This window comes from Dendrobates tinctorius, unplaced genomic scaffold (assembly GCF_039654945.1).
Source record: "Dendrobates tinctorius isolate UK_male_01 unplaced genomic scaffold, ASM3965494v1 ptg000058l, whole genome shotgun sequence".
Taxonomy (NCBI): Eukaryota; Metazoa; Chordata; class Amphibia; order Anura; family Dendrobatidae; genus Dendrobates; species Dendrobates tinctorius.
In genome coordinates this window covers 24,727,866-24,753,868 of record NW_027361726.1, presented here as the reverse complement: position 1 = coordinate 24,753,868, position 26,003 = coordinate 24,727,866, and the positions used below count along the sequence as shown (strand labels likewise).

The 26,003-nt window shown below is 43.6% G+C and overlaps 2 protein-coding genes across 2 annotated transcripts in view; one reads left to right on the top strand and one right to left on the bottom strand.

Annotated features, from left to right (window-relative positions):
• Positions 1 to 4,717: 4,717 nt before the first annotated feature.
• LOC141092200 (uncharacterized) lies at positions 4,718 to 19,091 on the bottom strand. The gene is made up of 3 exons (XM_073578221.1): positions 18,921 to 19,091; positions 6,599 to 6,696; positions 4,718 to 6,231 (listed from the first exon to the last, which is right to left on the bottom strand). Exons 2-3 carry the CDS (start codon positions 6,686 to 6,688, stop codon positions 4,963 to 4,965), a joined length of 1,359 nt encoding a protein of 452 aa, XP_073434322.1. The 5' UTR covers positions 6,689 to 6,696; positions 18,921 to 19,091; the 3' UTR covers positions 4,718 to 4,962.
• A 1,246-nt stretch (positions 19,092 to 20,337) lies between these two features.
• Positions 20,338 to 26,003, top strand: part of SPATA7 (spermatogenesis associated 7) — a 45,822-nt gene continuing 40,156 nt past the window's right edge. The window contains exon 1 of the mRNA XM_073578219.1: positions 20,338 to 20,428. The gene's annotated coding sequence lies outside the window, so the exon portion shown is untranslated. The remainder of the gene's footprint in view (positions 20,429 to 26,003) is intronic.

The following is a 26,003-nucleotide window of genomic DNA, read 5'->3' as shown; positions in this document are numbered from 1 at the left end:
CTCCCAAAACTTTACTCAACTGTTTCCTTCTTCATAGAACTGCTGCAGCTTTGACTCGCTGTCTTCACTGGACTCACAGCGGCTTTGGGATTAACATTCCCATTAGAAGCCTGGGAGGCTAGTCCCAGTGTAGGCCGGGAAGCCTGGGCCTTGCCAGGGGAGCTTCCCCGCCCAGGGTGGCCCCTCCCTGGGCTTGCTCCAGACATGAGGAGAACCACTGACACACAACCTCACAGCTAGGAGGCAGTATTATAGTAGTTATATTGTACATAGAGGCAGTATTATAGTAGTTATATTCTTGTACATAGGGGGCAGTATTATATTAGTTATATTCTTGTACGTAGGAGCAGTATTATAGTAGTTATATTCTTGTACATAGGGGCAGTATTATAGTAGTTATATTATTGTACATATAGTAGTTATATTCTTGTACATAGGGGGCAGTATTATAGTAGTTATATTCTTGTACATAGGGGCAGTATTATAGTAGTTATATTATTGTACATATAGTAGTTATATTCTTGTACATAGGGGGCAGTATTATAGTAGTTATATTCTTGTACATAGGGGGCAGTATTATAGTAGTTATATTCTTGTACATAGGGGGCAGTATTATAGTAGTTATATTCTTGTACATAGGGGGCAGTATTATAGTAGTTATATTCTTGTACATAAGGGGAAGTAGTAAAGTAGTTGTATTCTTGTACATAGGAGCAGTATTATAGTAGTTATATTTTTGTACATTAGGCTGGTTGCACATTAGCGTTTTTTAGCGCAGCGCATCGTGTGCGTCCATGCGCCCCTATGTTTAACATGGCGGGCGCATGGTCTAGCGTTTGCATGCGTTCGTATGCGTTTTCGTGCGCATGCAGTTTTTTGTAGTGTGCGCCTAGGAGCGCCAGACACAACCTGTTGCATTTTTGGTCCGTCCAACCTGTGTCAAAAAAACACATGCACACGCTTGCACACGGAATGCGACAAAATAATGCATTACAGTCTATGGGAACGCAGGCGTGCGCATGGACATGCACACGCCTGCATTTAAAATCGCATGCGTTTTAAAAGTTAACATGGCTAGAAACTGGTTAAAACGCATGCGCCTAAAAAAAGCAAATGTATGCAAAACGCATCATGCGTTTTTGCATGCTTTTCTATTGCGCATGAAGCGCAGCGCTAAAAAACGCTAATGTGAAAGTAGCCTAAGAGCAGTATTATAGTGGTTATATTCTTGTAAATAGGGGCAGTATTATAGTAGTTATATTCTTGTACATAGGGAGCAGTATTACAGTAGTTATATTCTTGTACATAGGGACAGTATTATAGTAGTTATATTCTTGTACATAGGGACAGTATTATAGTAGTTATATTCTTGTACATAGGAGCAGTATTATAGTAGCTATATTCTTGTACATAGGAGCAGTATTATAGTAGTTATATTCTTGTACGTAGGAGCAGTATTATAGTAGTTATATTCTTGTACATAGGGATCAGTATTACAGTAGTTATATTCTTCTATATAGGAGCAGTATTATAGTAGTTATATTCTTGTAAATAGGGGGCAGTATTATAGTAGTTATATTCTTGTATATAGGGAGCAGTATTACAGTAGTTATATTCTTGTACATAGGGACAGTATTATAGTAGTTATATTCTTGTACATAGGAGCAGTATTATAGTAGTTATATTCTTGTACATATGAGCAGTATTACAGTAGTTATATTCTTATACATAGGAGCAGTATTATAGTAATATTCTTGTAAATAGGGGGCAGTATTATAGTAGTTATATTCTTGTACATAGGGAGCAGTATTACAGTAGTTATATTCTTGTACATAGGAGCAGTATTATAGTATATTCTTATATATAGGGACAGTATTATAGTAGTTATATTCTTGTACATATGAGCAGTATTATAGTAGTTATATTCTTGTACATAGGGACAGTATTATAGTAGTTATTTTCTTGTACATAGGAGCAGTATTATAGTAGTTATATTCTTGTACATAAGGGGAAGTAGTAAAGTAGTTGTATTCTTGTACATAGGAGCAGTATTATAGTAGTTATATTTTTGTACATTAGGCTGGTTTCACATTAGCGTTTTTTAGCGCAGCGCATCGTGTGCGTCCATGCGCCCCTATGTTTAACATGGCGGGCGCATGGTCTAGCGTTTGCATGCGTTCGTATGCGTTTTCGTGCGCATGCAGTTTTTTGTAGTGTGCGCCTAGGAGCGCCAGACACAACCTGTTGCATTTTTGGTCCGTCCAACCTGTGTCAAAAAAACACATGCACACGCTTGCACACGGAATGCGACAAAATAATACATTACAGTCTATGGGAACGCAGGCGTGCGCATGGACATGCGCACGCCTGCATTTAAAATCGCATGCGTTTTAAAAGTTAACATGGCTAGAAACTGGTTAAAACGCATGCGCCTAAAAAAAGCAAATGTATGCAAAACGCATCATGCGTTTTTGCATGCTTTTCTATTGCGCATGAAGCGCAGCGCTAAAAAACGCTAATGTGAAAGTAGCCTAAGAGCAGTATTATAGTGGTTATATTCTTGTAAATAGGGGCAGTATTATAGTAGTTATATTCTTGTACATAGGGAGCAGTATTACAGTAGTTATATTCTTGTACATAGGGACAGTATTATAGTAGTTATATTCTTGTACATAGGGACAGTATTATAGTAGTTATATTCTTGTACATAGGAGCAGTATTATAGTAGCTATATTCTTGTACATAGGAGCAGTATTATAGTAGTTATATTCTTGTACGTAGGAGCAGTATTATAGTAGTTATATTCTTGTACATAGGGACAGTATTATAGTAGTTATATTCTTGTACATAGGAGCAGTATTATAGTAGCTATATTCTTGTATATAGGGAGCAGTATTACAGTAGTTATATTCTTGTACATAGGGACAGTATTATAGTAGTTATATTCTTGTACATAGGAGCAGTATTATAGTATATTCTTATATATAGGGACAGTATTATAGTAGTTATATTCTTGTACATATGAGCAGTATTACAGTAGTTATATTCTTATACATAGGAGCAGTATTATAGTAATATTCTTGTAAATAGGGGGCAGTATTATAGTAGTTATATTCTTGTACATAGGGAGCAGTATTACAGTAGTTATATTCTTGTACATAGGAGCAGTATTATAGTATATTCTTATATATAGGGACAGTATTATAGTAGTTATATTCTTGTACATATGAGCAGTATTATAGTAGTTATATTCTTGTACATAGGGACAGTATTATAGTAGTTATTTTCTTGTACATAGGAGCAGTATTATAGTAGTTATATTCTTGTACATAGGGAGCAGTATTACAGTAGTTATATTCTTGTACATAGGGACAGTATTATATTAGTTATATTCTTGTACATAGGAACAGTATTATAGAATATTTTTATATATATAGGGACAGTATTATAGTAGTTATATTCTTGTACATAGGAGCAGTATTATAGTAGTTATATTCTTGTACATAGGGAGCAGTATTACAGTAGTTATATTCTTGTACATAGGGACAGTATTATAGTAGTTATATTCTTGTACATAGGAACAGTATTATAGAATATTTTTATATATAGGGACAGTATTATAGTAGTTATATTCTTGTACATATGAGCAGTATTACAGTAGTTATATTCTTATACATAGGAGCAGTATTATAGTAGTCATATTCTTGTACATAGGGGGCAGTATTATAGTAGCTATATTCTTGTACATAGGGGCAGTATTACAGTAGTTATATTCTTGTAAATAGGGAGCAGTATTACAGTAGTTATATTCTTGTACATAGGGAGCAGTATTACAGTAGTTATATTCTTGTACATAGGAGCAGTATTATAGTATATTCTTATATATAGGGACAGTATTATAGTAGTTATATTCTTGTACATATGAGCAGTATTATAGTAGTTATATTCTTGTACATAGGGACAGTATTATAGTAGTTATTTTCTTGTACATAGGAGCAGTATTATAGTTGTTATATTCTTGTACATAGGGAGCAGTATTACAGTAGTTATATTCTTGTACATAGGGACAGTATTATAGTATATTCTTATATATAGGGACAGTATTATAGTAGTTATATTCTTGTACATATGAGCAGTATTATAGTAGTTATATTATTGTACATAGGAGGCAGGATTATAGTTATATTTTTGTACATGGGGGCAGTATTATAGTATTTATATTCTTGTACATAGGGGGCAGTATTATAGTATTTAGATTCTTGTACATAGGGGGCATTATTATAATAGTTATATTCTTGTATATAGGGACAGTATATTAGTTAAATTCTTTTACATAGGAGCAGTATTATAATAGTTGTATTCTTGTACATAGAGGCAGTATTATAGTAGTTATATTCTTGTACATGGGGGCAGTATTATAGTATTTATATTCTTGTACATAGGGGGCATTATTATAATAGTTATATTCTTGTATATAGGGACAGTATATTAGTTAAATTCTTTTACATAGGAGCAGTATTATGGTAGTTGTATTCTTGTACATAGAGGCAGTATTATAGTAGTTATATTCTTGTACATAGGGGGCATTATTATAATATTTATATTATAGTTCATAGGAGCAGTATTATAGTAGTTCTCACTTATCATGCCCGACATGCAAAGCAATGACAATGGTTAAAATCTACAAGGAACTAAACCACAAATCACCAGAGCAAAATTTAAACTTTGCAATTATTTAGTTTTATTGACCTTGACGTACATCGTGTCTTGCATTAATCACATCCAGAGATGCATAAGCATCTTGTTTTCTATTGCTCGTCACATATTACGTCCTGTGCATTGTGTGTAAGATTATGCATTTGAAGTAAAACTATGTACTTTTTCTTGGCGACTTGCTGATCCCACTTCATATAAAACTTGTGTTTAGCTGACAAACTATCTATGGAAACTATATTATTACTTCTAATGTTGATGAGGTCTCCTTTTATTGGTGTGAACACTCGATTTCTGTGACTTTTTCTTCGACTCTTTCTTTATTTTCAGTATTGGCATTATTGGCTTTTCTATGCCAGGTTCTCCTTTCCCTTTGAAGTAATAGGAGGAGTTTAGGACAGTCTGGATGAACTTTGCTTCATCAGCCTTCTGGAAGAGGCATCTTCTAGAAATATTGGGGTCTACAAGAGATGACTGAGACTCTATTATGATGACGTCCTCCACAATTGTACTCCTCACATGCCTCTTGGCTCTAATTCGAGTGGGCAATGAGAGATTTAGGGCCTTCTCTGAACAAGTTGGCAACACTTTGACCTTTTTGACAAGACTTCTCAACGCCAAGTAAGAGAAGTTGTCATCTGTCTGAGTTGCCTTTTCCGCTAATACTACTTTTTCTTGGCTTCCAGTGCCGGATTGGTAAACGCTGTTGCCTGTAAGACAGATCTGGTAAAGCAGTCGTGGAGGGTTTGGGCTTCCCAAGGAGTCCCGTATGCCACTGCCCTGCTTCTGGCCGAGAGGTGGGGAGTCTCCGTTGCTACCACTGGATGATGCAAACTTTTTCTGAGTAATGAATAGGTCTTGACTGTTATCGGTCACGCCGCTCGAAGCTTCTGTTTTCTGATAGCCATTGGGCATGGTGTTACTTTTAGTCATTGGTTGGGCAGTTGGAGAAGACAGCGGAGTACTGGTATACATATGGCTTTGATGTAGAGACACTGAATGTATTCTTCTTCGTTGACTTATCCCATCATCGGGCCTGAATGTCACGTTGCGTATCTGGTTATTGGTGGCCTCTACTCCACTGCTCCTCCTGCAAGTTTTTCCACCACTGATGTGTTTTGGAGCAGATGATGGGATTTCCTGAGGCATCTTATGCTTTTTTTTTTTGTGTTTCTTCACTTTGTCAGATGACTCTGAATGTTCAAATCCCTGAGGGGTGTTCTTGGCGTCATTCATTTCCTGAGCCGGGATATTCCTATCTAAGTCTAAGGGAGCCTTACTCCTCGCTTGTTCCTCTCGACTTGAAGAGCTTGATTTACTGGAGGAGCCATGGACCTTGCTTGTGTCTTGTCCTTCATCACAAAACTGGGATATGGTTTCTTTTTTGGGTCGAGGTGTGCCACCCATCAGGTGACTCTTGTATTCCTTCTTAAGTTTATTTATGTTTTCCGCACTTTTTATAGGATTTTTAAAATAAATTAAAAATGAATTGTCCATCGCCATTATGGGTTCATCCAGCTTTCCAAAAAAAAAGAGAAAAAGTAATCATAAGTTACATTCTGAAAATGTAGCAACTGTGCAAAAAAAACAAAACACAAATATAAATGTCAAGGCCACTGGATAGAAAGTGTTTGTCTACTATGCAGCTATGACAAAGCCACAGTCCAGATAGATGCGCTGCAATCTGGCTACAACAGGAATCTGTGATGGGACCATATTTGCAATGAGTCACTGTCAGCAGAGCATAGGCCAGTGGGCCCATTGTAGGCCAGTGGGCCCATTGGCCATCAATGATGTGTGAGGTGTCGGGACGGCAAAGGCACCGATATATTCAGAAGCCAAAATGGAAATGAGAAGAGGGTGATGAGCAGATTGTGGTGAGTACCTTGTACTGCTGTGAGGCTGGAGACTTCAGTGTAGACATCCGACACATATTGTGCGCCTTCGTCTTTTTCTGAGACTTTTCTGACTCCATGTTTCTCTCTGCGTTAAAAAAATAAAAATATCAACCTAAGAATCCTAAGCTTAATGGGGGAGGGAAGAAGGCGCCATTGTAGCCTGCAGTCTGGCCTAAGTGATGGAGTGACCATGGAATGATGTGCAGGCCGCAGAGGTCTGCAAACGACCCGTCTCCTCGCATCACAGCCTGGGTACTGCACCCGCTACATCATATGTGTGTATACTGCACCCCCACATTATCACTGGGTGTATATACAGTGCACCCCCACATTATCACTGGGTGTATGTATAATGCACCCCCACATTATCACTGGGTGTGTATATATATAAATATATATATATATATATATATAGTGCACCATCCCATTATCACAGGGTATATAAATATAGTGCACCCCCATTATCACTCCTGTATGTATAGTGCACCCCCATATCATCACTGGGTGTATGTATAGTGCACCCCCACATTATCACTGGGTGTATGCATGGTGCACCCCCACATTATCACTGGGTGTATGTATAGTGCACTCCACACATTATCACTGGGTATATATATATATATATATATATATATATATATATATATATATATATAGTGCACCCCCCTCATTATCACTGGCTGTATGTATAGTGCCCATGAAGAGAAGAGAGGATGGCACTAACCGTTCCAAAAGTAGAAAGCTTTATTCAAGGATAAAAATGCATAGGCTCAAGAGCAATGTGAAGAGTGCGGACAACGGCCGTTTCGCAGTCCTGCGCTTCAATGGGTCTGTTGAAGCGCAGGAGCGCGAAACGGCTATTGTCCTCACTCATCACATTGCTCCCGAGCCTATGCATTTTGATCCTTGAATAAAGCTTTCTACTTTTGGAACGGTGAGTGCCATCCTCTCTTCTCTTCATGTGCATTTGGGTTTTGTTATTTTCTAAGGACAGAGCACCCGTTCCATGTGGGTATATGGCGTTCATTTATTGTGTGTGTTGTTTCTTTTGACTTGCCTCAGAGATAATGGTGGTGCAGCGGTGCAGAATTTGTTTTCTCTTGTTGGACTCTATTTAGTATGTATATTGCACCCCCACCTTATCACTGAGGGTATATAAAGTATAGTGCATCCCCATTACCACTGGGTGTATGTGTAGAGTACCCCCCACTTATCACTTGGTGTATGTATAGTGCACCCCCACTTATCACTGGGTGTATGTATAGTGCACCCCCAATTATCACTGGGTTTATATATAGTGCACCCCCCATTATCATTGGGTGTATGTATAGTGCACCCCAACATTATCACTGGGTGTATATATAGTGCACCCCCACTTATCACTGGGTGTATGTATAGTGCAACCCCACATTATCACTGGGTGAATGTATAGTACACCCCAACATTATCACTGGGTGTATATATAGTGCACCCCCACTTATCACTGGGTGTTTGTATAGTGCACCCCCACATTATCACAGTGTATGTATAGTGCAACCCCTATTATCGCTGGGTGTATATATAGTGCACTGGGTGTATGTGTACAGTGGGGAAAAAAAGTATTTAGTCAGTCAGCAATAGTGCAAGTTCCACCACTTAAAAAGATGAGAGGCGTCTGTAATTTACATCATAGGTAGACCTCAACTATGGGAGACAAACTGAGAAAAAAAAATCCAGAAAATCACATTGTCTGTTTTTTTTTTCATTTTATTTGCATATTATGGTGGAAAATAAGTATTTGGTCAGAAACAAGCAATCAAGATTTCTGGCTCTCACAGACCTGTAACTTCTTCTTTAAGAGTCTCCTCTTTCCTCCACTCATTACCTGTAGTAATGGCACCTGTTTAAACTTGTTATCAGTATAAAAAGACACCTGTGCACACCCTCAAACAGTCTGACTCCAAACTCCACTATGGTGAAGACCAAAGAGCTGTCAAAGGACACCAGAAACAAAATTGTAGCCCTGCACCAGGCTGGGAAGACTGAATCTGCAATAGCCAACCAGCTTGGAGTGAAGAAATCAACTGTGGGAGCAATAATTGGAAAATGGAAGACATACAAGACCACTGATAATCTCCCTCGATCTGGTGCTCCACGCAAAATCCCACCCCGTGGGGTCAGAATGATCACAAGAACGGTGAGCAAAAATCCCAGAACCACGCGGGGGGACCTAGTGAATGAATTGCAGAGAGCTGGGACCAATGTAACAAGGCCTACCATAAGTAACACACTACGCCACCATGGACTCAGATCCTGCAGTGCCAGACGTGTCCCACTGCTTAAGCCTGTACATGTCCGGGCCCGTCTGAAGTTTGCTAGAGAGCATTTGGATGATCCAGAGGAGTTTTGGGAGAATGTCCTATGGTCTGATGAAACCAAACTGGAACTGTTTGGTAGAAACACAACTTGTCGTGTTTGGAGGAAAAAGAATACTGAGTTGCATCCATCAAACACCATACCTACTGTAAAGCATGGTGGTGGAAACATCATGCTTTGGGGCTGTTTCTCTGCAAAGGGGCCAGGACGACTGATCCGGGTACATGAAAGAATGAATGGGGCCATGTATCGTGAGATTTTGAGTGCAAACCTCCTTCCATCAGCAAGGGCATTGAAGTTGAAACGTGGCTGGGTCTTTCAACATGACAATGATTGATCCAAAGCACACCGCCAGGGCAACGAAGGAGTGGCTTCGTAAGAAGCATTTCAAGGTCCTGGAGTGGCCTAGCCAGTCTCCAGATCTCAACCCTATAGAAAACCTTTGGAGGGAGTTGAAAGTCCGTGTTGCCAAGCAAAAAGCCAAAAACATCACTGCTCTAGAAAAGATCTGCATGGAGGAATGGGCCAACATACCAACAACAGTGTGTGGCAACCTTGTGAAGACTTACAGAAAACGTTTGACCTCTGTCATTGCCAACAAAGGATATATCACAAAGTATTGAGATGAAATTTTGTTTCTGACCAAATACTTATTTTCCACCATAATATGCAAATAAAATGAAAAAAAAACAGACAATGTGATTTTCTGGATTTTTTTTTCTCAGTTTGTCTCCCATAGTTGAGGTCTACCTATGATGTAAATTACAGACGCTACTCATCTTTTTAAGTGGTGGAACTTGCACTATTGCTGACTGACTAAATACTTTTTTCCCCACTGTATATATAGTGCACCCCCATTATCACTGGGTTTATATATATAGTGCACTCCCCATTATCACTGGGTGTATGTATAGTGTACCCCCACATTATCACTGGGTGTATATATAGTGCACTGGGTGTATGTGTATATATAGTGCACCCCCATTATCACCAGGTGTATATATATAGTGCACCCCCATTATCACTGGGTGTATGTATAGTGCACCCCCCATTATCACTGGGTGTATATATATAGTGCACCCCCACTTATCACTGGGTGTATGTATAGTGCACCCCCCACATTATCACTGGGTGCATATATAGTGCACTGGGTGTATGTGTATATATAGTGCACCCCCATTATCACCGGGTGTATATATATAGTGCACCCCCCATTATCACTGGGTGTACGTATAGTGCACCCCCCCATTATCACTGGGTGTATATATGGTGCACCCCCACATTATCACTGAGTGTATGTATAGTGCACCTCCCCCCATTATCACTGGGTGTATGCATGGTGCACCCCCATTATCACTGGGTGTATATATATATAGTGCACCCCCACTTATCACTGGGTGTATGTATAGTGTACCCCCACTTATCACTGGGTGTATGTATAGTGCACCCCCACATTATCACTGGGTGTATGTATAGTGCAACCCCACATTATCACTGGGTGAATGTATAGTACACCCCAACATTATCACTGGGTGTATATATAGTGCACCCCCACTTATCACTGGGTGTTTGTATAGTGCACCCCCACATTATCACAGTGTATGTATAGTGCAACCCCTATTATCGCTGGGTGTATATATAGTGCACTGGGTGTATGTGTACAGTGGGGAAAAAAAGTATTTAGTCAGTCAGCAATAGTGCAAGTTCCACCACTTAAAAAGATGAGAGGCGTCTGTAATTTACATCATAGGTAGACCTCAACTATGGGAGACAAACTGAGAAAAAAAAATCCAGAAAATCACATTGTCTGTTTTTTTTTTCATTTTATTTGCATATTATGGTGGAAAATAAGTATTTGGTCAGAAACAAGCAATCAAGATTTCTGGCTCTCACAGACCTGTAACTTCTTCTTTAAGAGTCTCCTCTTTCCTCCACTCATTACCTGTAGTAATGGCACCTGTTTAAACTTGTTATCAGTATAAAAAGACACCTGTGCACACCCTCAAACAGTCTGACTCCAAACTCCACTATGGTGAAGACCAAAGAGCTGTCAAAGGACACCAGAAACAAAATTGTAGCCCTGCACCAGGCTGGGAAGACTGAATCTGCAATAGCCAACCAGCTTGGAGTGAAGAAATCAACTGTGGGAGCAATAATTGGAAAATGGAAGACATACAAGACCACTGATAATCTCCCTCGATCTGGTGCTCCACGCAAAATCCCACCCCGTGGGGTCAGAATGATCACAAGAACGGTGAGCAAAAATCCCAGAACCACGCGGGGGGACCTAGTGAATGAATTGCAGAGAGCTGGGACCAATGTAACAAGGCCTACCATAAGTAACACACTACGCCACCATGGACTCAGATCCTGCAGTGCCAGACGTGTCCCACTGCTTAAGCCTGTACATGTCCGGGCCCGTCTGAAGTTTGCTAGAGAGCATTTGGATGATCCAGAGGAGTTTTGGGAGAATGTCCTATGGTCTGATGAAACCAAACTGGAACTGTTTGGTAGAAACACAACTTGTCGTGTTTGGAGGAAAAAGAATACTGAGTTGCATCCATCAAACACCATACCTACTGTAAAGCATGGTGGTGGAAACATCATGCTTTGGGGCTGTTTCTCTGCAAAGGGGCCAGGACGACTGATCCGGGTACATGAAAGAATGAATGGGGCCATGTATCGTGAGATTTTGAGTGCAAACCTCCTTCCATCAGCAAGGGCATTGAAGTTGAAACGTGGCTGGGTCTTTCAACATGACAATGATTGATCCAAAGCACACCGCCAGGGCAACGAAGGAGTGGCTTCGTAAGAAGCATTTCAAGGTCCTGGAGTGGCCTAGCCAGTCTCCAGATCTCAACCCTATAGAAAACCTTTGGAGGGAGTTGAAAGTCCGTGTTGCCAAGCAAAAAGCCAAAAACATCACTGCTCTAGAAAAGATCTGCATGGAGGAATGGGCCAACATACCAACAACAGTGTGTGGCAACCTTGTGAAGACTTACAGAAAACGTTTGACCTCTGTCATTGCCAACAAAGGATATATCACAAAGTATTGAGATGAAATTTTGTTTCTGACCAAATACTTATTTTCCACCATAATATGCAAATAAAATGAAAAAAAAACAGACAATGTGATTTTCTGGATTTTTTTTTCTCAGTTTGTCTCCCATAGTTGAGGTCTACCTATGATGTAAATTACAGACGCTACTCATCTTTTTAAGTGGTGGAACTTGCACTATTGCTGACTGACTAAATACTTTTTTCCCCACTGTATATATAGTGCACCCCCATTATCACTGGGTTTATATATATAGTGCACTCCCCATTATCACTGGGTGTATGTATAGTGTACCCCCACATTATCACTGGGTGTATATATAGTGCACTGGGTGTATGTGTATATATAGTGCACCCCCATTATCACCAGGTGTATATATATAGTGCACCCCCATTATCACTGGGTGTATGTATAGTGCACCCCCCATTATCACTGGGTGTATATATATAGTGCACCCCCACTTATCACTGGGTGTATGTATAGTGCACCCCCCACATTATCACTGGGTGCATATATAGTGCACTGGGTGTATGTGTATATATAGTGCACCCCCATTATCACCGGGTGTATATATATAGTGCACCCCCCATTATCACTGGGTGTACGTATAGTGCACCCCCCCATTATCACTGGGTGTATATATGGTGCACCCCCACATTATCACTGAGTGTATGTATAGTGCACCTCCCCCCATTATCACTGGGTGTATGCATGGTGCACCCCCATTATCACTGGGTGTATATATATATAGTGCACCCCCACTTATCACTGGGTGTATGTATAGTGTACCCCCACTTATCACTGGGTGTATGTATAGTGCACCCCCACATTATCACTGGGTGTATGTATAGTGCAACCCCACATTATCACTGGGTGAATGTATAGTACACCCCAACATTATCACTGGGTGTATATATAGTGCACCCCCACTTATCACTGGGTGTTTGTATAGTGCACCCCCACATTATCACAGTGTATGTATAGTGCAACCCCTATTATCGCTGGGTGTATATATAGTGCACTGGGTGTATGTGTACAGTGGGGAAAAAAAGTATTTAGTCAGTCAGCAATAGTGCAAGTTCCACCACTTAAAAAGATGAGAGGCGTCTGTAATTTACATCATAGGTAGACCTCAACTATGGGAGACAAACTGAGAAAAAAAAATCCAGAAAATCACATTGTCTGTTTTTTTTTTCATTTTATTTGCATATTATGGTGGAAAATAAGTATTTGGTCAGAAACAAGCAATCAAGATTTCTGGCTCTCACAGACCTGTAACTTCTTCTTTAAGAGTCTCCTCTTTCCTCCACTCATTACCTGTAGTAATGGCACCTGTTTAAACTTGTTATCAGTATAAAAAGACACCTGTGCACACCCTCAAACAGTCTGACTCCAAACTCCACTATGGTGAAGACCAAAGAGCTGTCAAAGGACACCAGAAACAAAATTGTAGCCCTGCACCAGGCTGGGAAGACTGAATCTGCAATAGCCAACCAGCTTGGAGTGAAGAAATCAACTGTGGGAGCAATAATTGGAAAATGGAAGACATACAAGACCACTGATAATCTCCCTCGATCTGGTGCTCCACGCAAAATCCCACCCCGTGGGGTCAGAATGATCACAAGAACGGTGAGCAAAAATCCCAGAACCACGCGGGGGGACCTAGTGAATGAATTGCAGAGAGCTGGGACCAATGTAACAAGGCCTACCATAAGTAACACACTACGCCACCATGGACTCAGATCCTGCAGTGCCAGACGTGTCCCACTGCTTAAGCCTGTACATGTCCGGGCCCGTCTGAAGTTTGCTAGAGAGCATTTGGATGATCCAGAGGAGTTTTGGGAGAATGTCCTATGGTCTGATGAAACCAAACTGGAACTGTTTGGTAGAAACACAACTTGTCGTGTTTGGAGGAAAAAGAATACTGAGTTGCATCCATCAAACACCATACCTACTGTAAAGCATGGTGGTGGAAACATCATGCTTTGGGGCTGTTTCTCTGCAAAGGGGCCAGGACGACTGATCCGGGTACATGAAAGAATGAATGGGGCCATGTATCGTGAGATTTTGAGTGCAAACCTCCTTCCATCAGCAAGGGCATTGAAGTTGAAACGTGGCTGGGTCTTTCAACATGACAATGATTGATCCAAAGCACACCGCCAGGGCAACGAAGGAGTGGCTTCGTAAGAAGCATTTCAAGGTCCTGGAGTGGCCTAGCCAGTCTCCAGATCTCAACCCTATAGAAAACCTTTGGAGGGAGTTGAAAGTCCGTGTTGCCAAGCAAAAAGCCAAAAACATCACTGCTCTAGAAAAGATCTGCATGGAGGAATGGGCCAACATACCAACAACAGTGTGTGGCAACCTTGTGAAGACTTACAGAAAACGTTTGACCTCTGTCATTGCCAACAAAGGATATATCACAAAGTATTGAGATGAAATTTTGTTTCTGACCAAATACTTATTTTCCACCATAATATGCAAATAAAATGAAAAAAAAACAGACAATGTGATTTTCTGGATTTTTTTTTCTCAGTTTGTCTCCCATAGTTGAGGTCTACCTATGATGTAAATTACAGACGCTACTCATCTTTTTAAGTGGTGGAACTTGCACTATTGCTGACTGACTAAATACTTTTTTCCCCACTGTATATATAGTGCACCCCCATTATCACTGGGTTTATATATATAGTGCACTCCCCATTATCACTGGGTGTATGTATAGTGTACCCCCACATTATCACTGGGTGTATATATAGTGCACTGGGTGTATGTGTATATATAGTGCACCCCCATTATCACTGGGTGTATGTATAGTGCACCCCCCATTATCACTGGGTGTATATATATAGTGCACCCCCACTTATCACTGGGTGTATGTATAGTGCACCCCCCACATTATCACTGGGTGCATATATAGTGCACTGGGTGTATGTGTATATATAGTGCACCCCCATTATCACCGGGTGTATATATATAGTGCACCCCCCATTATCACTGGGTGTACGTATAGTGCACCCCCCCATTATCACTGGGTGTATATATGGTGCACCCCCACATTATCACTGAGTGTATGTATAGTGCACCTCCCCCCATTATCACTGGGTGTATGCATGGTGCACCCCCATTATCACTGGGTGTATATATATATAGTGCACCCCCACTTATCACTGGGTGTATGTATAGTGTACCCCCACTTATCACTGGGTGTATGTATAGTGCACCCCCACATTATCACTGGGTGTATGTATAGTGCACCCCCCCACTATCACTGGGTGTATGTATAGTGCACCCCCCCACTATCACTGGGTGTATATATAGTGCACCCCCACTTATCACTGGGTGTATGTATAGTGCACCCCCACTTATCACTGGGTGTATGCATGGTGCACCCGCATTATCACCGGGTGTATATATATAGTGCAACCCCACATTATCACTGCACCCCCACATTATCACTGGGTGTATGTATAGTGCACCCCCACTATCACTGAGTGTATATAGTGCACCCCCACTATCACTGGGTGTATGTATAGTGCACCCCCCCACTATCACTGGGTGTATATATATATATAGTGCACCCCCACTTATCACTGGGTGTATGCATGGTGCACCCACATTATCACCGGGTGTATATAGTGCAACCCCTATTATCACTGAGTGTATATATAGTGCACCCCCACATTATCACTGAGTGTATATAGTGCACCCCCACTATCACTGAGTGTATATAGTGCACCCCCACTATCACTGGGTGTATGCATGGTGCACCCCCATTATCACCGGGTGTATATATATAGTGCAACCCCACATTATCACTGGGTGCATATATAGTGCACCCCCACATTATCACTGGGTGTATGTATAGTGCACCCCCACTATCACTGAGTGTATATAGTGCACCCCCACTATCACTGGGTGTATGTATAGTGCACCCCCCCCACTATCACTGGGTGTATATATATATATATATATATATATATATATATATATATATATATATATATATATAGTGCACCCCCACTTATCACTGGGTGTATGCATGGTGCACCCACATTATCACCGGGTGTATATAGTGCAACCCCTATTATCACTGAGTGTATATATAGTGCACCCCCACATTATCACTGAGTGTATATAGTGCACCCCCACTATCACTGAGTGTATATAGTGCACCCCCACTATCACTGAGTGTATGCATGGTGCACCCCCATTATCACCGGGTGTATATATATAGTGCAACCCCACATTATCACTGGGTGTATGTATAGTGCACCCCCACTATCACTGAGTGTATATAGTGCACCCCCACTATCACTGGGTGTATGTATAGTGCACCCCCCCCACTATCACTGGGTGTATATATATATATAGTGCACCCCCACTTATCACTGGGTGTATGCATGGTGCACCCACATTATCACTGAGTGTATATAGTGCACCCCCACTATCACTGAGTGTATATAGTGCACCCCCACTATCACTGGGTGTATGCATGGTGCACCCCCCATTATTACTCGGTGTATGTATGGTGCACCCCCATTATTACTCGGTGTATGTATGGTGCACCCCCATTATTACTCGGTGTATGCATGGTGCACCCCCATTATTACTCGGTGTATGTATGGTGCACCCCCACTATCACTGAGTGTATGCATGGTGCACCCCCATTATTACTCGGTGTATGTATGGTGCACCCCCATTATTACTCGGTGTATGTATGGTGCACCCCCACTATCACTGAGTGTATATAGTGCACCCCCACTATCACTGGGTGTATGCATGGTGCACCCACATTATCACCGGGTGTATATAGTGCAACCCCTATTATCACTGAGTGTATATATAGTGCACCCCCACATTATCACTGAGTGTATATAGTGCACCCCCACTATCACTGAGTGTATATAGTGCACCCCCACTATCACTGGGTGTATGCATGGTGCACCCCCATTATTACTCGGTGTATGTATGGTGCACCCCCACTATCACTGGGTGTATGCATGGTGCACCCCCATTATTACTCGGTGTATGTATGGTGCACCCCCATTATTACTCGGTGTATGTATGGTGCACCCCCACTATCACTGGGTGTATGCATGGTGCACCCCCATTATTACTCGGTGTATGTATGGTGCACCCCCACTATCACTGAGTGTATGCATGGTGCACCCCCATTATTACTCGGTGTATGTATGGTGCACCCCCACTATCACTGAGTGTATATAGTGCACCCCCACTATCACTGGGTGTATGCATGGTGCACCCACATTATCACCGGGTGTATATAGTGCAACCCCTATTATCACTGAGTGTATATATAGTGCACCCCCACATTATCACTGAGTGTATATAGTGCACCCCCACTATCACTGAGTGTATATAGTGCACCCCCACTATCACTGGGTGTATGCATGGTGCACCCCCATTATTACTCGGTGTATGTATGGTGCACCCCCACTATCACTGGGTGTATGCATGGTGCACCCCCATTATTACTCGGTGTATGTATGGTGCACCCCCATTATTACTCGGTGTATGTATGGTGCACCCCCACTATCACTGGGTGTATGCATGGTGCACCCCCATTATTACTCGGTGTATGTATGGTGCACCCCCACTATCACTGAGTGTATGCATGGTGCACCCCCATTATTACTCGGTGTATGTATGGTGCACCCCCATTATTACTCGGTGTATGTATGGTGCACCCCCATTATTACTCGGTGTATGTATGGTGCACCCCCACTATCACTGAGTGTATATAGTGCACCCCCACTATCACTGGGTGTATGCATGGTGCACCCACATTATCACCGGGTGTATATAGTGCAACCCCTATTATCACTGAGTGTATATATAGTGCACCCCCACATTATCACTGAGTGTATATAGTGCACCCCCACTATCACTGAGTGTATATAGTGCACCCCCACTATCACTGGGTGTATGCATGGTGCACCCCCATTATTACTCGGTGTATGTATGGTGCACCCCCACTATCACTGGGTGTATGCATGGTGCACCCCCATTATTACTCGGTGTATGTATGGTGCACCCCCATTATTACTCGGTGTATGTATGGTGCACCCCCACTATCACTGGGTGTATGCATGGTGCACCCCCATTATTACTCGGTGTATGCATGGTGCACCCCCATTATTACTCGGTGTATGTATGGTGCACCCCCATTATTACTCGGTGTATGTATGGTGCACCCCCATTATTACTCGGTGTATGCATGGTGCACCCCCACTATCACTGAGTGTATATAGTGCACCCCCACTATCACTGAGTGTATGCATGGTGCACCCCCATTATTACTCGGTGTATGTATGGTGCACCCCCATTATTACTCGGTGTATGTATGGTGCACCCCCACTATCACTGGGTGTATGCATGGTGCACCCCCATTATTACTCGGTGTATGTATGGTGCACCCCCATTATTACTCGGTGTATGTATGGTGCACCCCCATTATTACTCGGTGTATGTATGGTGCACCCCCACTATCACTGGGTGTATGCATGGTGCACCCCCATTATTACTCGGTGTATGTATGGTGCACCCCCATTATTACTCGGTGTATGTATGGTCAACCCCCATTATTACTCGGTGTATGTATGGTGCACCCCCACTATCACTGAGTGTATATAGTGCACCCCCATTATTACTCGGTGTATGTATGGTGCACCCCCATTATTACTCGGTGTATGTATGGTGCACCCCCATTATTACTCGGTGTATGTATGGTGCACCCCCATTATTACTCGGTGTATGTATGGTGCACCCCCACTATCACTGAGTGTATATAGTGCACCCCCACTATCACTGGGTGTATGCATGGTGCACCCCCATTATTACTCGGTGTATGTATGGTGCACCCCCGCATTCTGTACCTCACGTTTCCACCTGCTGTTTTTGCGCCGTTTCTCCCCCGCGGTTTCTGCTGTTCCTGGAGCTCTGACGTCACGTGGGTAAACAGTGGCGAAGGGAGGGGGCGTGGCCTGCAGACGGGAGGCGGAAGTGAGGGGCTGCGGGTCACACAGCGGTCAGTGCGGGAACATAGTGACCTATGCGGCCTCCTGCAGAGTTACACCGCACACACTACCGTCATCCTCCATCACCCGGTATCGTCAGCCCCCCTACACCCCGCTCACCACATCACGCCCTACATCCTTACTACAGGGGTGCACAATGTCTTTTAGGGTATGGTTCCATGTGGCGTATTTGCTGCGGATTGAACGCTGAGTACAGCCGCAGCGTCCAATCCGCAGCGTCCAGATGTTACAGCATAGTGGAGGGGATTTTATGAAATCCCATATCCACTATGCGTTCAAAGACGCAGGTGACAGACCTGCGTAACCAGACATGAGGCGTGTCTTTATAGACCACAGCATGTCTAGTTATCTTGTGGAGATGCTCAGTCTTCGCAAGATAAATGACCAGGTCTATGTAATAGGATGCGGTGATTCCGCATGGTTCAGTGAACACATGCGGAATCACCGCTCTTACAAAAGCCGGCAGCTCTTTGGGCGGAGGGGATATGTGCTGCGTCCAAAGCGCTGCCAATCCTGACCGTGGAAACATACCCCTAGTACGTTCCCACGGTCAGTAAACGCTGCTGGTTGGATCCTCCGTACATCCGCAGCTTTCACCCTGCAGTGTCCAGATGTTACAGCATAGTGGATGGGAGTTCATGAAATCCCATCCACTATGCGTCCTCTGACACTCTCGGCTTCATTGCGGAGATGCACATGCGGCACGTCTTTCCAGACCGCAGCATGTCTATCTTGTGGAGACGCTCAGTCTCTGCAAGATAAAACTCACCCATACAATGTATTGGGCGCCGTGATTCCTCACGGTTCAATGAAAACAGGATTCACCTGCGTTCAAAAGCCAGCAGCGCTTTGGACGGAGCGGACATATGCGGCGTCCAAAGTGCTGCCTAATACTGAATGTGTGCACATACCCTTAGGCCAAGGGCCAGAATGCCATACTGAACCACTCCCAAGGACCCCCCCCCCCCCAAAAAAAAAAAAAAAAAATTAAAGGTGCCAAGGATTATGAAGAGCATTTTATGCTTAAAAAAAATCAACACTAACATACTTATTTTGTTTGGTTTCGTTTTAGCAGAAACTCGACACATCCTCATAATCTCATGTCACTAAATTTTGATAATTTTTAATTGTAACATTGCAATGAAGCATATTATGTCGCCTTTTTTTCTTCATGTGGTGTAGTGTAGAAGTTGGGAAAAAATTAAGTAATGTGTTCTGCAAGTGGAGCTCTAGATAACTGTGTTATTTCCTGCAGAGACGAGCCCTGGCTGGAAGATGTGATGGCGGTCTGTGCTGGATGAAAGATGAAAAGCGAAGCTGAAGGACTTCACCTAGAGACGTCACTGGTGAGTCAGTGTGTTACGTGTACAATGACACTATACTTTACACTATATACAGAGTTCCTGTGTACAATGGCACCAGTGATCACTGTATTACCTGTACACTGGCACTACATACAGAGGTCCTCTGCATAATGTCACCGGTGATCACTGTATAACCTGTACACTTGCACTATATACAGAGCTCCTGTGTATAATGTCACTGGCGATCACTGTATTACCTGTACACAGACAATGCATACTAAGTACAGATCTCCTGTGTATAATGGCACTTATGGTGACAGTATTATGTTTTTTTTTTTTTATTAATGATCTGTATTTTAGTATTCAGTCTGGTGGTAATATGGTGTCTGGTCATGGTGCGGTGGTATTTGTCACTTGTATGTGCTATTATTCTGTCACTGTGGTGGTAATATGTGGTCTGGACATGGTGTGGCTCTATTTGTTCCTTGTATGTGGTATTATAGGTCTCTATGTGGTGGTAATATGTGGTCTGGACATGGTGGGGTGGTATTTGTCCCTTTGAATGTGATATTATTGATCATTTTAAAAATTAAAAAATAAATAAAAAATATACCTAAATTGTATTGGATATTTTAACAAATGTTTAATAGGTTAGAGTAGAGTAGGACCTGGCCAAAAGATTCTACTATGTCATGGTGGTGGATTTAAAAAATCTTTTGGCCAAAACAAGAGCTGCTGGCTATGTGGGTGATTGGAGATGGGAACTGTTAATGTGTGATTGGTGATTGGTCAGAAGTCAAGTTTTTCCAAGAGAGAGCAGTGGGATTGTGGACAGTTTGAGGGGTGGAGGGCGGGGCTGTGGACAGATTGAGGGGTGGAGCCTGGGCGGAGTCTCAAGGGGGCCCTGAAATTCCTAGTGGCAGGCCCTGGGTAGGCACCAGGGCCGGACTGGCCATCTGGCAATTCAGAAGGGCCTGTCTGGTCGTGGGCTGCCACATTGTTAACAGAATCAGTGTTCTCAAAACACCCATACTGTTAAGAGTTGTGATGGAGCACAAAGTTGCTGGCTCAATCACTTACCCCAGCAGGCCGCAGGTATCATTAGAAATATTGGTCTTGTAGAAAATCTTGCTTCCCTTCATGCAGGATAATATTAGTAATATATCCCCATCTGGTACCTTGGGACAGGGACAACATGGGCCTGTGTGATTTCAAATGTCAGGTCTGAATTTCAGTCCCAGACCGTACTTGGTAGGCTCTATAGCAGGGGTCCTCAAACTTTTTAAACAGGGGGCCAGATCACGGTCCCTCGGACCATTGGAGGGCCGGAATATAGTTTAAAAAAATTATGAATAAATTCCTGTGCACACTGCACATATCTTATTTAGAGGTAATAAAACAAAAATAGGAACAAATACAATATTAAAAATGAAGTTAAATCATCAAACTTACCGATTTTTGGGGTTCTTCGAATATCCTACACTTCGAGTCAATTTTTTCTCTTTCTTGATATCATTGTTTCCTAGGGATTCAAAATTGCTATTAGTAAAATACCAACATATATACAGCGCTACAAAAACAATATACCAGCAATAAAATTGCCCACACAGAGACATACAAACTGCACTGCCTATCAATGCAGCCTGATCAGTGCCCATCAATGCAGCCTGACCAGTGCCCATCAATGCAGCCTGACCAGTGCCCATCAATGCAGCCTGACCAGTGCCCATCAATGCAGCCTGATCAGTGCCCATCAATGTAGCCTGATCAGTGCCCATCAATGCAGCCTGATCAGTGCCCATCAATGCAGCCTGATCAGTGCCCATCAATGCAGCCTGATCAGTGCCCATCAATGCAGCCTGATCAGTGCCCATCAATGCAGCCTGATCAGTGCCCATCAATGCAGCCTGATCAGTGCCTATCAATGCAGCCTCACCAGTGCCCATATTGGTGGAACTCTACTTTTACCTCAGGCTCAGACTGGTGTGGTGCAAGAATCCCCAATAGGCAACAATGGTCCCTAAAAGGCAGGTACATGTCCCCAATAGGCAGCACAGGTCCCCAATAGACAGGTAAATGTCCCCAATAGGCAGCATAGGTCCCCAATAGGCAGGTAAATGTCCCCAATAGGCAGGTAAATGTCCCCAATAGGCAGGTAAATGTCCCCAATAGGCAGCACAGGTCCCCAATAGGCAGGTAAATGTCCCCAATAGGCAGCACAGGTCCCCATTAGGCAGCACAGGTCCCCATTAGGCAGGCAAATGTCCCCAATAGTCAGGTAAATGTCCCCATTAGGCAGGTAGATGTCCCCAATAGGCAGGTAAATGTCTCCAATAGGCAGCACAGGTCCCCTTTAGGCAGCACAGGTCCCCAATAGGCAGGTAAATGTCCCCAATAGGCAGCACAGTCCCCATTAGGCAGCACAGGTCCCCATTAGGCAGCACAGTCCCCATTAGGCAGCACAGGTCCCCATTAGGCAGGTAAATGTCCCCATTAGACAGCACAGGTCCCCATTAGGCAGCACAGGTCCCCAATAGGCAGGTAAATGTCCCCATTAGGCAACACAGGTCCCCATTAGGCAGGTAAATGTCCCCATTAGGAAGATAAATGTCCCCATTAGGCAGCACAGGTCCCCATTAGGCAGCACAGGTCCCCAATTGGCAGGTAAATGTCCCCATTAGGCAGAACAAGTCCCCAATAGGCAGCACAGTCCCCATTAGGCAGCACGGGTCCCCCATTAGGCAGGTAAATGTCCCCATTAGGCAGCACAGGTCCCCATTAGGCAGCACAGGTCTCCAATAGGCAGGTAAATGTCCCCATTAGGCAGCACAGGTCCCCATTAGGCAGCACAGGTCCCCATTAGGCAGCACAGGTCCCCAATTGGCAGGTAAATGTCCCCATTAGGCAACACATGTCCCCATTAGGCAGGTAAATGTCCCCATTAGGCAGCACAGGTCCCCATTAGGCAGGTAAATGTCCCCAATAGGCAGCACATGTCCCCATTAGGCAGGTAAATGACCCCAATAGGACCCGGCGTTAAAAAAAAAAAAAGTACTCACCTATGTCCCCCGCTGCTCTGAAGAGACGCCCGCTCATCTCAGTCTTCTTCCTGCACAGGCCCACAGGCGGCGTGACGTCATCAGGCCGCGCAGGCGGCGTGTTGATAATCAGGCCGTCTGTGTGCACTGTGCTCTGCTGCATACGGAGGGCTGCGTAACGCCTTTCCTCGGCGCCTCGTCCCGCCCGCGATTACAGGGCCCGCCGGCATTGAACTGCAGTGCAGTTCATAAGTTCAATATCGGCCTGGCGGGGGGCCGGATAAAAGTCCTTGGCGGGCCGCATGTGGCCCGCGGGCCGTAGTTTGAGGACCCCTGCTCTATAGTGTTAGTAGTCTTGCCCAAGGACCACTACTGGTGTATTATTTCCAACAGGGCAGAGCCAGGATTTGAACCCCAGTCTCCCATGTTGATGGTTGTGCACTTTAACAACTATGCTATAACAGCCACCTAAGGTAGGTATTATAGTGTTAGGAGTAGAGTTGAGCGACTTTGGTCGGATCGGGTTTCGTGAAACCCGAATGAAACAAAATAAGTTTCAGATGAAACTTGTCCGCCTAGAGCAAAACAAAGTCGGAGTTTCGTCCGAAACCCGACCCCAATGCAAGTCAATGGGAAATAAAAGTCGGACGAAACTCCGACTTTTTTTGCTCTAGGCGGACGAGTTTCATCTGAAACTTATTTTGTTTCATTCGGGTTTCACGAAACCCGATCCGACCAAAGTCGCTCAACTCTAGTTAGGAGCCTTGGTATATAATTTATTTTTATTTATTTTTTAATTTTTTTCTCCACAGGGCAGAGCCGGGATTTGAACTGCTGTTGTGTGCAGTTCTGGTTACTGTGTGTATGTCGGTGCCATTTTCCACACATCATTGTGTCCTGGACTGATGGCTCTCCTCTTTCTATCCATCACTTAAAGGGAATCTGTCACCCCTTTTTTTCGAATATGAGCTGCCGGCACCGACATCAGGGGCTTATCTATAGCATTCGGTAATGCTGTAGATAAGCCCCCGATGTAACCTGAAAGATAGGAAAAAAGAGTTAGGGTACCGTTACACCTAGCGATGCACCAGCGATCCCGACTAGCGATATGACGCGGTCAGGATTGCTGGTACATCGCTAAGTGGTCGCTAGTGAGCTGCCACACAGGCAGATCTCACCAGCGACATCGTTGGGGACGGGGATCGCTGTTTACCTGTCAGACGGGGCGATCCTACGTCCTCCCACCCGGCTCCACGCATCGGCGCCACAGGAAGCCCAGCAGGAAGTGGCCGACGCGGAATGGTCCAGGATGTTCTCGCGCGATCAGCGATAACCAGCAGGGGAGCTGGTTGGAGGTAACTATCAGACATAGCGATATCACTAGCAATATCGCTGCAACGTCACAAAATCGGTGACTTTACAGCGATATTGCTAGCAATATCGCAGTGTGTAACGGGGGCTTTAGGTTATACTCACCCAGGGGGTCCGGTCTTGGTCGGATGGGTGTTGTGGTCCGGCGCCTCCCATCTTCATACGATGCCGTCCTCTTCTTTTCTTCCTGTCACGGCTCTGGCGCAGGCGCACTGCTCTGCCCTGTTGAGGACAGAGCAGAATACTGTAGTGCGCAAGAGCCAGACCTCCCAGCGCCTGCAGGAGCCACGACAGGCAGCAAAGAAGAAGACGTCACCGTTAGAAGATGGGAGGCGCCGGACCGCAACACCCATCTGACCAAGACCGGACCACTCCGGGTGAGTATAACTCATTTTTCTTCTCTTTCAGGTTACATCGGGGGCTTATCTACAGCATTACAGAATGCTGTAGATAAGCCCCTGATGTCGGTGCCGGCAGCTCATATTCGAAAAAAAGGGGTAACAGATTCCCTTTAATTTGACATGAGTTTGTTCCTTTTTGTCTTTTCATTGATGGATGTGGCTCCAACCTCATAGCTCCATCGTGTTGTAATTACAGATGATTTTAGTTGTCCATTTTCTGCAGTTTTTCAGTCTCTCACCCCTTATCGTTATATTATTTAATTAAACTACCAGATAGTGTGAATTGATTGATCACAGTGCTGGTCACCGGCCAACACAGGAATTTCCATTATTGAGTCCAAAACAGCTAGTGCTGCCAAACCCAGGACTAAAGGAATACCTGACAATAGGGCACCTGGCGTAACTGAAGCGGGGAAGGACTGAGCGCCAGGCTGGTATTTTGTAGCAAACCAGCAGATTAGTGATTGATGGGTTTCGCTCACAGAGCCTTGTCCACACTGGATGCCATTGTACCCACTTCTCCGCTGAGGACGACCTTGTACAGGATCGCTGCTCTGCTGTCAGGGAATAGAGAACGTTTCCATTCAGAGATGTTCAAATTGGTGAGAAACTGAAACGGTCTGTTAGAAAGTGTGTTTTATTGCTGCGGCCGCCGCTGTTTACTGAATGCGCTCGTTTTTGTCATTATTTTTACCTCTTTGTACATTGACATAATGCTCCACAAATAAGCCACTTTCTTGTATTATCTTGGCTGTGACTCGGGTTGTGTTGTCATTATGATTTAAGAAAACAATTGCAGATCGCAGT